This window comes from Pavona decussata, unplaced genomic scaffold (genome assembly GCF_977016875.1).
Source record: "Pavona decussata unplaced genomic scaffold, jaPavDecu1.1 SCAFFOLD_243, whole genome shotgun sequence".
Lineage (NCBI taxonomy): Eukaryota > Metazoa > Cnidaria > Anthozoa > Scleractinia > Agariciidae > Pavona > Pavona decussata.
In genome coordinates this window covers 1045129-1062665 of record NW_028145648.1, presented here as the reverse complement: position 1 = coordinate 1062665, position 17537 = coordinate 1045129, and the positions used below count along the sequence as shown (strand labels likewise).

Below are 17537 nucleotides of genomic sequence, written 5' to 3'. Positions count from 1 at the left end.
AAGTATTACGCACAGCAATAATCTTTCATATCCCACTACCTATTCTTGTAAAAAAATCGTTCTATAAATTTACCTCATTATTCAACACCCTTCACATTGTTATATTTATCTTTATCAAAAGTTGCTTAAACTTTATTTTTCAGCAGCTATATGTATATTAATCTATATTTTCAATTTTCTCGCTACAGCTCTATAATGTATTTTATTCTACAATTCTATAATCCATAATATTTCCATCTACACCTGTACGCCTCTACTATATGTACGCCATTTTAATTTATATCTTAAATTTTTCGCTACAGCTGTGTGAGGTATTTAATTCTACAATTCTAGAGAGAAATATTTCCTTCTACTCCTCTATGCATGTACTACTCTACTATTTGTACAGTCTCTTATTTTATATCTTGAATTTTTTGGCTACAGCTGTATGTATTTTATTCTACAATTCTATAATCCATACTATTTTAATCCACACCTGTACGCCTGTACTATATTTATGCTTTTTCAATTTTCTATAACCCATTCCTCTCAACTCTACTCTACACCTGTACGGCTCTACGATACTTATGCTATTTTCTATAACCCATACTGTTTCACTCTACTCTACACCTGTACGCCTCTACAATACTTATGCTATTTTCTGTAACCCATACTGTTTCACTCTACTCTACACCTGTACGCCTCTACAATACGTATGCTGTTTTAATTTTCTATAACCCATATTATTTCAACTCTACTCTACACCTGTATGCCTCTACGATACGTATGCTGTTTTAATATTATATCTTTAAATTTTCGCTACAGTTTTATAGAGCACATTGATTAAAGGTTCATGGGACAAATATCCTGCATACTGCTAGGATTTAAATGTCAAACGTGTGGTATATGAAATGAACGTGATGGTATATTTCCACCCTGGTGAATGAATTAGAATGGTGTATTATTCAAGAAAGTGACAATAATTTTGCAGAAGGATGGTAAGACAGCAAACTGTTTGATGGAGCATTGGAAGGAAAGAGTCTAAAATGTAAGCAGCACTAGATGTTCTAAGTTGGCATTGATGTAACTCTGTACATTAAAAATGGGGCCTGGTCAGGTTTTCACAAAAAAAGAATATACATAAATAACTTTTATTAATGCAAAATACAAGGTAAACACAAATGATTCACTTACCAATATTCAGGACTATGAATATTAAGACTATGACAGGAATGCTTTAATTGAGAACCAGGTTGAGAACAAAATGACAAAGACTGGACATGATTTCAATCACATTGTGAAGAGATCAAGAGTCTAGCAGAGTTTGAAATGTGCAAGCCAGTATCCAGTAAATGTACAAAAAATTATGCACCTCCTTTTACTGGCATATGCTTCCATGATCCCTTGCTACAGAACCTTTTTCTCAGATTTATACAATAAACTGTTCCTATAGTCTTGTAATCAAACCAGTTTTAGATTACTAGTATTGTAATGGGTCAATTTTAAATGATATCCAGCATTAATTGTGCATCAACTGAATGTAATGCTGATCTTTTATTTATTTATTTTTTCTTTTTTGTGGGGGGGGGGGGGGGGGTCTTTATTTGAAGGCTCAGGGAATAACCAATTTGTCGCACTTTTTTTTCACTACAAGCAGTCCCTCATTTTTTAAATTGCATCCATGTTTAGATGTGGCACTTCCCTCTGTGAATCACGTTTCCTCGCGGGAAATTTTTGTTGTGCGCATTCTCATGGTTTAAGAACAATAAGGGACAGCTTGTACTCTTTGACTAATTACTTTTTAGATCACTTGTTCTTTTTGTCAGATTTGCCGAAATGTTTTCCTTGTAACACTCAATTTCTTCAGGAACCATTGCCCTGACTAAAAAAATTTACCTTTCAGCGTCTATCAGGGCTTCAATACATACAGAGTGCATGAAGCATACAGGTATGTGAGCATGTCACTAGGTCTATGGAGCAGTGAGGCTTCTCCCATTCTGAGAGTGATCTATTGACAAAATAAATGGGCAGGCAGTCTCTGCCCATTCGTCCGGTGTACCATGCATCGCTGCACCTTGTTTTCCAAAGCAGATCTGCAACATAGGGGTGTTAATGACTCCAGGATTTAGGGGTACACAAGTCAAGTTATGTGGTAGTTCCAGGGCCATTGCTTTAGACAGCCCCTCTATGGCCCACTTGGTAGCACAGTAAGGAGCCACCTGTGGCGAAACACTCCTCCCCCAACCGGAACTGAAATTAACGACCACGCCCTTTCTGGCTTTGATCATTTCTGGAAGAAAATGGCGAATCACGTTCATTGTACCCTTGATGTTGACATCAATTACATTGTTGAACTCCTCACTGGGGACCTGCCACAAGTCTGAGTTATTGGCTGTGATAGAAGCGTTGTTGAGAAGAAAAGTTGGTGGTCCGAAACGAGAAACTGAGTCTTCTGCCCAAAGTTTCACCTCTGACTCATCCGCAACATCAACAACAGTAAACTGTTTGGGTTTGTTTCCTTTGCAAAACTCTTCGTTCAACTGACTAATTTTTTCAGCTGATCGTGCACACCCTACCACTATATGGCCCCTGGATATAAACCATTTTACCATAGCAAGACCCAAGCCTGTGGAAACTCCGGTAATAGCAATCACTTCTCGATTACCCGACGCCATCTTGGAAAAGTGAAAGTCTGAAAAATACTGGAAACTAGTATGTTCGGTTACCATGGGAACTTCCGCCATGTTTTTCTCTGAGTAAGTTCTGTATGCAGTTGTGTTATCTTATGGTTGCTTCACACGATAATATTTAACATGCAGGGAGAAGTAGAAAAAGCAAAAGCTTTTCTTCTGAAAACAAGTTCCATATCAAACAAAAATCTGTAAGTGTGTATAATATTCAGGATCACTTTTGCGTCCGGAGAGAGGCTGTTTTTGAAGACTGAGCTCGAAATTTTCTCTCCACGGCTAATTTTATCGGTTGCTTTTGTATCCAGATATGATCATCTAAGTGAAGTGTTAAGCAAAATCTTAGATGAGAGACCAAAACACTGTGTAGGTAAGTTGATGTTAAAACACAACGTGATGTCAGTTGAGTTATCCTCAATGCCTTTATATAAACTTAAGCTTATATGGTTTTTAATACATAAGCTTAATTTAAGCCGTTTAAATTATTTTCCTGTTTTCCTAATGATGGTCACCTTTTTGTTCAAACGTAGATGTCTTTGAAGATATCAGTAAAGGTATCAAAACACAAAAGGTTGAAGGAGAGGAAGAGTCAGAGGTATGTTGTAACTTCAATTCCCCATACAGCTTTGTGTACAAATTTACAATTTCAAACTAAAATGATATAGCATCGTGTATGAAGGCACACACCTTTGCTGTTTGCAGCATTGTACAGTGTGCCTGGGGCTTCCATCTTCCAGCCCTTCCATCATAAATTATAGCTTTTCAGGGTTATCATTAAGTTTTGCTTTTAACATCAACTTGAGAAAATTATAGACCATGCAACTAGTTTATTTGAAACACCAAGGTCTCGTCAAGCACACTCAGCTGTAACATGTGTTATGGGTTACAGACCTTTTCAAGTCAAGCACATCTGAGGATTGTCATTATACACTCAAACTGAGTCACATCGACTATAAAGGATGGAACCGATTTGACTCACCGGAAGCCATGTCATGATTGTTATTCATTAGATGAATGTTACTGCCAGCTGACACACTTTAAGAATGAGAAAGGACTTCATTTTTTGGTATTATATACTCGGGTTTCCTTTTAATCTCTTATTTGTGGTGACCTGACTTCTGGTGACACTTAATTCATCAGCACCTATAGACAACTTGACTGAGGTTGGGTGTATTGGACGTGCATAGCACATCCTCATTTAAGTTAAAAGGAATTTGTTGTGATGATCTGATTCTTTCCAACAAGTTACCATCAATGTCAATAAAAACATTTTGGGGTTTTCCAATCTTGTTTTCTGGTAAAGAGCTGACATAAAATATTGGTTTTAAATTGAGTAGTCATGTGCAAGTAGAAGTTATGATCATGAAAAGTTTATGGTAATCTACTATTGTGCGTCACCATCATGGCAAAGGACATTCAGTTGGCCCGCCAAATCCACTGAGAGAGAGCATAAGTGGATTGTTGAACTCTCCAAATTTGACATAGCTTAAAGATCAACAAATTTACTTCGAGTTGCAGGTCTCTTTTGGCCCAAAATGATGCGTTGAATGTTGAAGAAACTGTGGTACAAGAATTCTGATGCCTATTCACTAAGAGAGCCCTGTAACTGGCCTTTGAGGGTTGATATTAAGTAACAATAATTTATTAACCCTTTTGCTGTGGGCCATTTTTTTACCCATGTGCGGACCAGACTCGTCGCAATAATCTTCATCACTTTCGTCGTCAAATTCATTGCCAAAAATGTCTTACGGGTCAGCAGAATCGTTTCAAAGCCTCTCTAGAACATCGTCAGCTGTGTATCCACCCATTACTTGTAAGTTTCAAGTGAAAAAAGATGAAGTAATCACAAAATTCACCCAAAAACCACACGTGGAAATCCAAGATGGCGGATAATTTGCAGTTGACAGGAAAAACAAATCTTGTAGGTTTTTTCGGTCATGTATCTGTCACCAAATGTACCAGTCTTTACCAGGCCCTCATAAGTTTATTTATATGCGGTTTGATTGTTTTTGCTATGTGCGGTATTATTCATAGAAGCACTGTAACTTAGGACGTACTGAGTACGTCCTCATAGCATATGAGTAATCTGATACAGGACGTACTCAGTTAACATCCTTGTAGCAGTGAAAGGGTTAATTGTCAGTGTTTAACTAATGACAGGAACCTAGTGATGATAAGGAAAGCAAGGAAGTTGCCGAAGTACACCAGAAGTTATTTGAGGTGAGTTGACCCATTATGTCATTGAAGTCTTAGCCGGTAGACAGATAATTATTAAGTCTAATATACAGATAAATAATGATAAGGCATACCTCAATAATAATATTGTGTCCACTACGTGGCTATTAAGAATTGTAAGGAATTATTTATTTGTTTGAGTGTATACATTTGATTTCTTATGGCTGGGGACTTCCATATAAAATTAATTGACATGACATGGTGATCATGAATTATTTGTACTAAAATTTGGACTGTACCACAAAGGGCGTTATTAATTTAAACTGACCATTCTTACAGTTAATTAATAAACTCACTGCTGAGATGAGCTTGGGAACTGGTGCCTAAGGTGTTGGCCGGGGACCTGACGCAGTCCAGGCAGAGGCCAGGGAGGTATCCCTGACAACCCTGCAAGTGGGAACCACCCCTGCACGAAAAAATTACTTATCTGCACCCTTACACCAAAAGGGAGGGAGGGGAGGAAGCCAGAATTTGCAATGATTCACATTAAAAGATCCACCAAGATCAGCTCTAGCAAAGCAAATGCAAATGTGATTAACACTGATTAGCCCCTGAAATTACCCAACAGATCAGTCAGACACCAAGGGGAAAAAATATTGATCACATCGGCTAGTAGCCTCCCACGCAGTCGTTTTTAGGGGACTCGTATTACCTCCTCCCCACAAACGCCTGCTTACCCAAGCGCCACATTCCTTTCCCATTGTTTTACTCCCCAAGCACCCTAGCCAATCGCCATCGAGGCATTGTTAAATGACATCAAATCAAATTGCTGGTTACAATGGTCGCTTCCGTTTCCCGCGAGCTTTGTGTACAGTGTTTACAGTCTCTGTTACAGTCTTGAGAGATGCGGGAGTTAAGTTGGAATATATATATTTTTTCACTTCTGGAATGGCTGGTCATGGCTGAAACACCAAAATAAATATCGAATGTGAATGCAAGCGCTTCTTGTGCGACGTTTTGACACTGCTGGGAGAGTCAAAATCTTTGGGAAAGTGTAATCAATCTTCCTCGCCTGATCGAGTTGACAATCGGTGAAGATATCGCCTCTTATGGGTGCGGAAACTCTGGAGCAGATTTGTTTGTTTGCACGAAGTGCTACGACAGACTAACTCGATTCGAGAAAGCAAAGAAGAATGTAGAAGGTATCAAAGGGAGATCTGCAGTATTTATCAGTCCATTAAAGACTATTAAACGGAAAGTTAAACGACAAAGAGCCGATCAACTTGTGGTCCTTGTGGAAAATGTCGCACATGCCCCCGAACGAATTACAACAACAAAGCGAGTTTCAACTGCAAAACCTTTAAAGTTTACCAACATATCGGGTAATATTTCCGTTTCCTCCACACCGACAAGGTCGACAAGATTGAAGGCAAAGCTTGATAAATATTGAAGCGACTTTGCGTAACCAGTCGGCAAATTGACGAAAATATCGCTATTTCCCGTCACGAATTTTTTTATTGCAGTCAGTTGATAGGCATTTACACGAGAAATTTTGAATTTAAGGCACACGGTGCTAAAAGCTCACGTAAGCTCGGTCAAGTTCTGTCTCCATTGTGATTTTTTTCACTGTTCCCGCGAGAGGCGTTCTGAGGTCAAGGTCAACCTTCCAGATTTTAGAAGGTTCACTGTGATTGGCTTAGCGGCGGAAAGGAATGTGGCGCTTGGGTAAGCAGGCGTTTGTGGGGAGGAGGTTATACGATTCCCCTAAAAACGACTGCGTGGGAGGCTAATCGGCTAGTGGTTAACTTTGCCTTTTTTTATTTATTTAGCCACATTAAATTTTGCCAGTCAACTGAGTTTATTTTTGACTTATAATTTTGATGCATGACTGCTCAATAAAAGAGTATACAGAGTTTCAGTTAATGTGTTGTTCTTTTAGTATAATTTATATTTAAATTTGGTACCTCTTAGGGGTGAAAATTAATTTGAACCAACATCCTCAAAATGAGATTTTGGTACCTTGAAGGTCTTTATTTTGTTCAAAATACCCAATTGGGGCCTCCCATCCCCCAGGCATCATGAAACACTTTGAACAGAAGGTCAGGTACTGTTTTTAGTCTTGGTCCAAGCTCGTCAAGTTTAATTAGATAATAATAAACTACTTTCATTTTGGCAGCTTAGTGATTGATAAGCTCCACTGACTTGCACACGAATGGGTTCACCCTTGCTAAGAAATTAATGGTTTTTGTTACTTTGCTTGCTCAAACCTTTGAACTGGTACTGTAACTGGACTGCAGCTTACTAACAGGCAACCATTTCAACCCCAGATCAGGTTTCAAAATGTGTATCTTATTCACTGGGAACTTAAAACCAAATCAGCCAAACGTTAAATAGCTGGTCAGACATTTATAGTCATGAGTACATTGTTAATTAATACTGCTTACTAAGCTAATCTCATGGTTTAACCTACACAAGCTGCAAATTATGGTAAACTGGGCTTTAGTTACAAAACAATTATCCTTTGTGTTTGTAGAAAGATGGAGATGGGGAGGGAGGAGAGCCAGAAACAGAAGAAGATGTAGAGACTCCTCTTCCTGATCTTATGAATTTAACTTTCTACTTTGAACAAGCTGGTGTTGGACTAAGTCGCGAAGAAATGTTTAGAGTATTTCTAGCCTTGAAGCAGTTGGTGGATACCAAACCATTACAAATGGTTCGCTTTTGGGGTATGAAAATAACATTTTATTTAATTTATTCTTTTTTCAATTTGGTGCATGCACTAATAAAGTTCTAAATAATTTTAGCATTTGATGAGGTCTTGGCTTGTATTAATCATGACTTTTGGAATTGAAAAGTATATCCCCAAATTAAAGCGAGTGCATATACAATATGCAAGCCAACGAGGCATGCGAGGCATGCGAGGCTGACGTGTAAGGCATAACAAAACATGCGAGGCATGAACAACCCCAACATAAACTGCTAACCGTTAAGTTAACCGGGGAGCTATTTAAGCTAACCTGAGTGCTATTTAGGCTAACCGGAGTGATTTTAGGCTAACCTGAGTGCCTTACACGTCTTCCTCGCATGCCTTGCGATTTGCCTTGATATTCCATAGGCAAAGTTTTTGGAATTGAGTCCAACTACTACATAGCAGAAGTGGAGTACAGAGAAGGAGAAGAAGAAGAGGAGGAGGAAGAGGAAGAGGTAATTAAGACTGGTTCAGAATCACTTATGACTAATATTATTGATTGAATGTGGGTCTTTTTACTTGATTATCAGCTATGATTGGTGGAAATTCAAACTTAAAGGAGGTTGAAAAGAGTTTTTGGTTGCTCCAACCTCAGAGACCCTGCAGTGGTAGATAGTTAAATCATGAAAATAAATTTACCGTACCATATGCATGTAAGGGGTATCGAATGGTCTTTGCGAGCATGCGAGTAGTGTGTTTATTTTTGCGAGCACGAGCAGTTGACAAATTTTTCTTGCGAGCAGCGAGCACTTTAGAAAATACAGATATGGCGAGCGTCTTTTGAAAAATACAGATGGCAACCAGCGAACACTTCGAGTACTTCGTAAATCTCTCTTTCATTTAAAATAGGATACGTTGTTTTGCGCCAAGTAATAATTACTAATAATCTGGCTGACACCTTCAAAATGGAACAATTATAGTTACAGGCTGAACTCAGTAGAAGATTCAAAGACTGAAGCCAGAGGTAAGGATATTTCACCGTTGTTGTTTTAACCATAGCATAACTGATTTATCATTTATATACGTATAAAAAATAACTACAAAGGAGGATTAACGAAATTTCTAACAATCGAGCACATGTTAACAAGAATGCGAGCAGTTGCAAAAATTTTGCGAGCACCCGTTTAATTTTTTCGAGCAATTTGAGCAGAGGCCAAATTTTGCGAGCACTTTAAAATTGAATGAGACCATTCGATACCCTCATGTACTGCTAACAATATCCAGCATCTGTATGATCTCACTTTCACTGTGTCCATCACAACCTCCTTTGCAAGGATGTTATTTTACACAGATTTTATAATTAGCAGTTTTATTGTGTAATAAGCAGGGTGAAGGTGAAGGTGATGACCAGCCAAAGGATGAGGACAAAGGAGATGAAGGTTAGTTTAATTGGTCCTACTTATAACTGGTTGTTTTTGTCGTTGTTTTTATTTTTAGTTGTTCGTCATACTCACTGATTGTTATAACTTATTTTGTTTCAGATGAAGAAGGTGGTGATGAGGATGACACTCCCAAATCAGACTGGAAACCTCCTCCTGTTATTCCTAAAGAGGAGAACAGAACTGGCACTAACAAGAGAACTTTCTTTGTCACCACTGAACGTAGGTGTATTATGTTACTTTGCTGCCCCTATTTTACCTTCACATAGTGGGGATTTGCCGTCAAATGAACTCCTGGGTATCGTTTAGCTATAGGTTCTGAGACATGTTGATGGAGCTGTGTCTGAATTTTGTAATTTGTTCTGGTAGACTTAAGTTTGTTGAGTTCTCAAGTCACTTTTTTGTTGTTTTGGCCCAGATTTACTGGAATTTTTTGCATTAGAAAAAATTGATGCATGTTTCCTTAAGGAACTGAACCCTGGTGAAAATCTTTTGAGGATCTTTAAAGATCCTCAAAGATCTTCATGAGGATCCTTATGAAGATCTTTAAGGATCCTCAAAATTTCTTGCCAAGATCTTTAAGCATCCTCAAAAATCCTTGCCAAGATCCTTAAGGATCCCCAACTTTCTTGCCAAGATCTTTGAAGATCTTTAAAGACCTTGTAAATCCGAGCGAAAACAAAAGAAAGTGATCTACATGTAAAAAGCAGTAAAAAGGTTGTTTATTTATGGCCTGAGACCATCCATGATCACGCAAATAATTCAAGCATCTTTTTGGAGCCAAAATAGCAAACGATCTACTTTGTACTTGTTTCATTATTTTGCAATACAGTCAGCTAGCTTAACGAAACAGTGTTAATATTTACAGATTGTGTTTTCATTGTTTATTTTCAGCTGGTAAGCCATGGCTTAAACTTCCAGCTGTCACTCCTGCCCAAATAGTGGCTGCTAGATGCATCAAGAAGTTTTTTACTGGGAGGCTGGATGCACCAGTAAGATTTTTAATGATATATTTATTGGATATTAATTAATACTCAGTGCTGTCATTTTAAGCTTTGATGAAGGTGGCTGCAGTCAAGAAAAGTAAGCTGCCCATGAACAAAAGGGAATCTCCCAACCTTGTTGTTTACTGGCCATCTTCCATGTACTTAAGCTAGTTCAACAAGAAAAGTATAACCCCAATGCCCCCGCCACACACAAAAAAAAATTAGAAAATATACAGTGACAGAATGTATCAAAACCACAACTTTGGTCATGTCAGACATGTCACAAGGAGCTAAGAGCAGGAGACATTATAGCTGAAGATCTTCTATTGAACCGTTGCATAAAATAAAAAATAATTATGAAAATGGCAGAATAGAATGATAAGCTGCTTGCATTTGGAGGAACTTTAAGTAACTTTAGTAACTTTTCTTACAGATTGTAAGCTATCCACCATTTCCAGGAAATGAAATGAACTATCTAAGAGCACAGATTGCAAGAATCTCAGCTGGTACTCACATAAGTCCTGCTGGGTACTTTATGTTTGAAGAGGAGGAAGAGGATGACGATGAGAGTGAAGGTGAGCTGGGACTCTAAAGCCATATTATTTACTCATGTAATAGCTATCCGTTATGAAATTTTGTGAAAAACTCAAGAAAAAAATAAATTAAAGAAGACCTGATGTGTTGTTGATTTCATTATAGTCACTTCGGTTCGTTCACTTGTTAGGCTTAAAAGCCTACAGTACATGTAATTCAATGAATTTGAGCCTAATCTTATCACAAAAGGAACATGCATGGAACTACATTCAACTCTATAGACCAAATTAGAGCAAATTTGGAGAGATTTGGATTTCTTTTGAGAAAGTTATTCTTAAAATTTTAAGACGAAATCAGCACTTATGCTCGTTTCCCAGTGTGCTCTTCAATTTTTACCTGACTTAATTAGTACCTTTATATGTAGGCCACACACAGAGTTAATTATAAGTACTGTGTTTCATGCAGTATTCGTTTTTTAATCGTATAGTTAAGTTTTGTTTTTCTAAAATTTGTGTCTGTATGATTGACAACAAGATCTTGGAAGCTGCTGCAGATACTATGTTGAACGTTCAGTTCATACTTTTGTTCTTCCTTATAATAATATTTACTGAATTCCTTTTAGGTCTTTTAAAGGTGCAAAAATTCAGCCTTGCATTTTTTCGTTTAGAGGATTTTTGGGGTTCCACTATTTTTAGGTTTTACAGTTGATTTCAGACAACTTTGCTGCATAGTGTTGCAAAGTATGAGGAAATTGGGTACATTAGGTTACATGAAAACAAACTCAGGCCAGTGACATCGCGGATGATCCATTCAATTTGGCAAATTCCAGAAAATATCCATACCCAACAACAGACGGCTTCCATGTTTTAACCCCCCCTTGCCTTCGGAATTCCAAAATGCGTTACCCCCCCCCCCCCTCCATGCCCTCAGAATTCCATAATCGTGAACCCCCCTTCCCCTTCAGAATTTCCGGTTTTTCCTGGGAAGTACGCTTTCAACTTAGCAACGCCTATATGAACAAATGAACATAAATTTATACCTCCTCAGGGCTGTGATTTAGCAGCGCTAGGCGACAAGTTTTACTCTTCAGCGACAAGAAAAACCTACCGCTAGTGGCCAGGCTGTGAAAACTTCTTTTTAAGTTCGAATTTGGCTATTTAATAATAATAAACACCATTTACGGCAGTTTTACTCCTCTTTGTTTTCTTGTGCTGTTTTGACGTTTACAAAGCAGAATAGCTCAAATTCAGACAGTTGAAATCTTTCAGCGGTCAAATATACTGTCGAGGACCGTCGAGTCTTGTTGTGTCCTTTTATACATCATGTAGTGTGTACGAAAAGTGTTCTCAACCCATATGCCTCATGTAGTGTGCATGAAATGTATCATGATCTATCGATGCTTGTCTTCTGCTTCCGCGGTCATACGTTCTTAGATAATTGTATTTACGAACTACAAAAGTCCCCTACAATAGCGTTTTCAAGGAACTCACTCTACACTTTCTACTCCAGAAATCCCACCTGTAGAATTCACCAGTGCCTTCGGATATCCAATCATAAATACCCCCCCCCCCCATGCCCTCAGAATTCCATAATCGTGAACTACCCCTCCCCTTCCGAAATTGTAAAAGCTGTCCGTGGTATGGTATGGATATTTTCTGGAATTGCCCATTACAAGTTTGGCATGGGCGAACTTAGAACTTCAAAGTCCAACTTTCTTCAACTCAGTACTAGTCTTAAGTCAACAATGACTCAGTGTCAAGTTTTAAACCCCCAGTATACCATTTTGATTAGCTTGCGAGCAAGCTCTCTAGGGGGTGGGGGGCGGGAGGGAGAAAGAGGAGAGAGCTTGCAACGATGTCTCAGGAATTTGAATGCCGCCCCCAATACTCACTGCGGCTCCCTGCTGTCCTAGCTGTCAGAATTTGGCCAATCAGCGCAAACCGGAAACGATAGCAAACGTAAACAAACATGCGAAAGGTACAATATCAGATACAGATAAAGACGGGAATCCTTGCTGACAAAAACTATAGTTTCTCTGATCGAGTATGCCTACCGAGTGCCACAAAAATCAGAAAATTTAGTGAAGGATTTTACTTAATTGTGAGCACACTAAAAGCCGATTAACCAAAAGGTCGAGGTCACAAACGTCGTCCCAAGGGTCAAGCGAATCTTGCCGACTGCAATAACTTCTGGACATAAAAAATGTCGAAAGGTTGACACGGTCTGGCCAGGGAAAAAAGAAGCAGTGCAAGGAAATCAGAAGGATCTCAATTTTGCAGCCGGGTCTCTGAGAACGAGGACGCAATTCTCAATATCCACAATGTGGTTTCATGGAACACTCAACTCACGTGAAATTTGTGATGTTGTGAACGAGTAGCAAAGCAGACGTGAGAGCGCCAGATCAAAAGGAAATCATTGCGCTTCTAAAGAACGTTGCCCTAAAAAACTGGCAGTTCGCTGCTAACGCCGTACCGAAGCACTCGGAATTGAGTCAGTGCGTAAGCTGAAAGATGTTCATATTTTTTTCGGCTGAGCCAAATACCAAACAAAAGCTTAAAATTTGGCCGACCTTGACTCTCCATCTGAAATATCGGCAATCGAAGCGGCAGGCATCCCCATTCTTCTTGCTTCTGCGATCAAGTAATCGATAATGATACTTTGCAATGGGCAAACAACTAACATTGTTTGATGTTTATAGACTTTAGAGTTTCAATTGCTGCAAAAGGTTGAAATATCAAACTTGTCCCAAATCTCGTAGGTTAAACTGCAAGAACATCGCTATTTTGAAGTAAAGCATTGGCAGCTTGACTTTGCTCGGGTTTTTATTCCAGAGAAAACCTTTGTTATTTGGAGAAATTCTCGCAACCTTCACAAATAGAAACTCCGCCACCATTTTTGTGTTGTCAACACGACGCACGCGAAGGGCAATGACGTAAGCACCAAATTCAATATCCACCAATCAGCATTTTGCATTGAAAAATTCAACGCAGAAATGAAAATTTCTGAGACATCGTTGCAAGCTCTCTCCTCTTTCTCCCTCCCGCCCCCCACCCCCTAGAGAGCTTGCTCGCAGGCTACATTTTGATGGAATATAACCAGAGATCTCCAGATCTCCTCCCAGCCTTGACAAACCCTTTTAAACCTTCTAAGCCTTCTAACCCTTCTAAGCTTAAATCTTTGACTAACCCCAGCGGAAACATCAGTTGCTGAATTCATCCTAATCCACCCAACATCTGACTTCTGTTTCCTTACAAATTATGTAACTGCATCACTGAAAAAATTCTTGAAATAACATAATTTACGCCATGAAAGTTTGCTACAAATCAAAAGGAATTTAGGATTATGTGTTATTAATTACCTGTTAAAAAATTACTTCTCCACAGTGCGAGATTCTTACATGTTAAATGTTGAATTTGAGGGGATCGGTGTGAGGGACCTTGCTGATCCATCACTTCATAACTGGGCTCATCATGTACAACATATATTACCACAGGTGAGGAAGTGTTCTTAAAATGTTCATATTGCCTGTTCATGCAGGCATATAGACTAATGGCATGCTGACCACAGGTTCACAATAAACTCCATATACTGTACATGCAGCCTTCTTCTTTGGTCTTTTGAAAAGAGGATAAGGGTAAAAACAAAATTTGTTTTTCTTGATCTCTACCAAAACTTGTGACAAAATTTACCTTTGCCGAGTAATATTTTTCATTTTAGCAAACATGCCCACACTTTAAAACTGTAAGATATTCACAAACAAAACATATCTTTGACCAAAAACAACCTAGACATGTTGCAGGGAGGTATTATTCTGGTTTTATTCTTACTCTACTTTACTTACACCTGATTGGCTGAATCCAACAATAGAAATCAGACGCATCCAGCTGCCTTTTCAGGGGTGAGCACGAGCTCATTTCCCAAACAGCGGCTGGTAATCGAGCCTACTTACACCACTGTTAGTTTTTTTATGCCAGTTGAAGCTTCACGTCCTTTGTAATTACATTGCCTCTGTAAAAATAACCAAAGATGATTCATACTTGTTGAACTCTGCCAAGGACTCATGAGAAATGGGTTAAATTAATTTCCACGTTGCTTGAGTCCTGCAATTTACCATGTAAAAAGTACAATTTTGGCACTCTTCTGACCTCTCACCGATCATGCTCAAAAGTTGTTGATTGATGTTTCTGTTGGTTTATGTTGGTAGGTTTATGTTGGTTGCAACTAAAAATGGCATGTGCACTTGTAAACCACAATTTTTAACCACAAAATTTGCAAATTAATCAAAATTTTCCCAGTGTGGAATGGGTCGTTAGTTTACTTGTGTTTACTTGTGTGTGTTACATGCTGTTTTAGGGCCGCTGTGTTTGGCACAACCCTGTAGAAAAACCAGAAGATGATTTTGAAGAAGAGGAAGAGGAAGAAGAAAGAGAAGATCTAGAAGAACCAAAACCAGAATCTGGACCACAATTACTAACTTCCATTGCTGAAGATGAAGGTGAACTTCCCTCTTGTTTATCACATGTCATTACTGTACTAAAATGACAAGAAAGTTTGCTCAATGCTTTGCATCCAGGTGTATAAAACAGCCAGGCTGTGGTATGCTACATGCAGCAGTCCATCTATGGGAGGGAGAGTAATAACACTCTCTTTGGTTATTATCATTATCATCATCCGTATCATCATCATTATTAAATTGTCAATGTTATTATTATTATTTCTCCAAGTAATTGACTTTAACTGCCATCTTTACTTTGTATATGTGCCAAAGTAAATTACTAATGTAAAACCATACAAGGTTTCTACAATCTAGCACAATTGAACTGAAAAATTAAGACACCCCCCCCCCCCCCCCAACCTCTCTCAATTTCAGTCAGGGAAAATGGTGCACTTTGCTTTGTGTGTGAATTTTCGCGGTTTTTAAACAGAAAACAGAACTTAGCAAGTGCTCTTGGTATCCAAAAAGAAAATTTGGGGTAACCATGCATTTTTCAGAGATAATAAAGCTTCGATTTGGAAAAAAAAACGCCATACAATGCTTTGTATTTTACTGGTTTTTAGAATAATTGTTGCTTCATTATCTCCAAAAAATGCGTGGTTACCCTTAATATCCTTTTTGGATTTCAATAGCCTCTAAGATCTGCTTTCCCCACATGGTCATAAACCACACAAAAATACTTCAGTCTTTATATAATATTAGTAGGCAAAGTCCTTAATAGATGTTTGTTGTTCACTGGTAATAAACAAGGTTATGTTTTTCAGATGTGAATGGTATGCCTGCCTGGACTCCCAGTGTGTCATCTGAATTGCTACCACAGTATGGCCTCGCTATCATGCGCTCCAACAGATGGCCTGGTGCAGTGGCTTTTGCTAAAGACAGGTGGGCTACAAAGCATGCTTATAACTACATTGTAACTTCATTTCCTGATCAGGTTTTTAAATTGACTATTCTTTTGTTGCTTGTTTTCTTGTTTGTTATCTGTTCGGAAGGAGTATGGGGTATGTTCAGTCAATAAGAGCAACAAAGGGGGACTATAGGACAGAAAGCTGGGGGGAGGGGGTGGGGAGTCTACAGCAGACAAATATGGAAAACGTTTACCATTGCATGACAATCTGGAAAAGCAAACGACCCGGAAAGGAATAAGAAATAGGATTAAAGGATACAGAATCAGAAAGTTTGTACATCCTGTTCAGTCCTTCCACCCACCCAACCCAAGGAGTAAAAATGTGTAGTTGAATTTAGTGGTTTTGTATGGGCTGCTAAGCTTACTACTTTCCCAACCAATTAAGCCTCTTTGTTTCCTGTCCTCATGACTCCAGTACAATCTACGTACAACGTGGCCCTTTTATTATCATCATGTTGTCTTTTGAATTTTGGCAACCGACTTGAAAAACTTTAAATCGCTTCTTCCTTTTTCCGCCAGAAAATTCGAAAACATCTACACTGGCTGGGGCCACAAATTTGATGCGGACAATTATACCCCACCCCCACCCCCTGCGGTGATGGAGGAGTACCCTGTGGTACCGGAAGTGACTGAAGTAGATGATCCAACAGTTGAGGAGGAGCGGGCATTAAAGAAAGCACAGGAGGAAGCTATGGAAGCTGCTGAAGATATGGACGATGTAGATGATGACGAGGACGATGATGATTAGAATGACTGTGGTGTTAGTTGAATAACTATGTTAATGTGAAATACACACTGCTTCCATTTTAATTTGTTGTAAACGGCACCGCTGATTAAGGGCTAACACATGCTTACCGAAAAATAGTGGTCCACATTTACTGTATATACAATAATTATTGTAATATGTATATAATTTGTTCGATCTGTAGAATAAAGTTGTAGTATTTCAGCTGGTCTTTTGTCGGTTTTTCGTCAATTGTTTATACACCTGATTTCGTAATGATTTATGTTGTTGAAAATGGCGACTCGAATGTAAGAGAACAAATTTTGAACCAATGACCTAAGAGAATGAGGCCCCCGGAGAATCATTTTGGCGAGAATCACGCGAAACTCTTTCGTTGGGCCACACTTAGCCCACTGCTAAAAAGAGTAACTTTCTGCACACAGCAAAAATACCCAACATACGACATAGCTCAGGGGCACCCAACAGATCGTTTCGGTAAATTATCTGTTCGGAAGGCCCTTAATTCCCTACAATTTTCTGAAGGAAATTTTCACCTCGAACGTTCGTGATATGGGAAACTTAAGGCCTTGTGTTTTCGGATTGGTAAAAATGTGGTTTCAGGTACCGAAGAAAGGGCAGCTAAGATTTTCGGAAAGGAAATAACACCTAAGGTTTGATAAGGTTTTCGGGAAATGGACAAAAATACCCTAAAAATCTCGAAAAGACCGAACAGATAAAAATATTATAGCGCGGCCTGAAATGAACCTACACTGAGCTTTAAAAGCACTCCACATAGCCTAAAATTGTGTTTCAAAGGATTGGAGAGAAAACTGTCGTTGGGTGCCCCTGATAGCTGACCGCAAGTTACTTACATTCGAATGTTTCCACTTTCCAAATATGCACGTCCCCTCTTTTCCATGGC

General features: G+C 38.8%; 2 protein-coding genes across 3 annotated transcripts; one reads left to right on the top strand and one right to left on the bottom strand.

Moving 5' to 3' along the window:
- Positions 1-1116: 1116 nt before the first annotated feature.
- Positions 1117-2723, bottom strand: LOC146457472 (uncharacterized). Its single transcript, XM_085091944.1, has one exon. The coding sequence runs from the start codon at positions 2721-2723 to the stop codon at positions 1950-1952; it is 774 nt and encodes a 257-aa protein (XP_084948070.1). The 3' UTR covers positions 1117-1949.
- Positions 2698-16845, top strand: LOC146457471 (radial spoke head protein 4 homolog A-like). Of its 2 annotated transcripts, none has more exons than XM_085091942.1 (14): positions 2698-2860; positions 2975-3036; positions 3197-3261; positions 4827-4886; positions 7375-7567; positions 7957-8045; positions 8918-8969; positions 9072-9191; positions 9864-9961; positions 10389-10530; positions 13873-13982; positions 14843-14984; positions 15749-15866; positions 16411-16845. In XM_085091942.1, the coding sequence occupies exons 1-14, from the start codon at positions 2793-2795 to the stop codon at positions 16637-16639; spliced, it is 1548 nt and encodes a 515-aa protein (XP_084948068.1). In that variant the 5' UTR covers positions 2698-2792; the 3' UTR covers positions 16640-16845. The 2 variants fall into 2 exon arrangements, with proteins under 2 accessions (XP_084948068.1, XP_084948067.1); XM_085091941.1 differs by having other exon boundaries at positions 8915-8969.
- The last annotated feature ends 692 nt before the right edge of the window (positions 16846-17537 follow it).

What these genes read in the sequence shown, in the direction of transcription:
- LOC146457471 (XM_085091941.1), top strand. Translation starts at nt 2,793, where the DNA reads ATGCAGGGAGAAGTAGAAAAAGCAAAAGCTTTTCTTCTGAAAACAAGT. An exon ending in AGGAGGAGGAAGAGGAAGAG is followed by an intron (nt 8,046 to 8,914) that starts GTAATTAAGACT and finishes TTGTGTAATAAG; the next exon opens with CAGGGTGAAGGTGAAGGTGA. An exon ending in TGAGGACAAAGGAGATGAAG is followed by an intron (nt 8,970 to 9,071) that starts GTTAGTTTAATT and finishes ATTTTGTTTCAG; the next exon opens with ATGAAGAAGGTGGTGATGAG.
- LOC146457472 (XM_085091944.1), bottom strand. Translation starts at nt 2,723, where the DNA reads ATGGCGGAAGTTCCCATGGTAACCGAACATACTAGTTTCCAGTATTTT.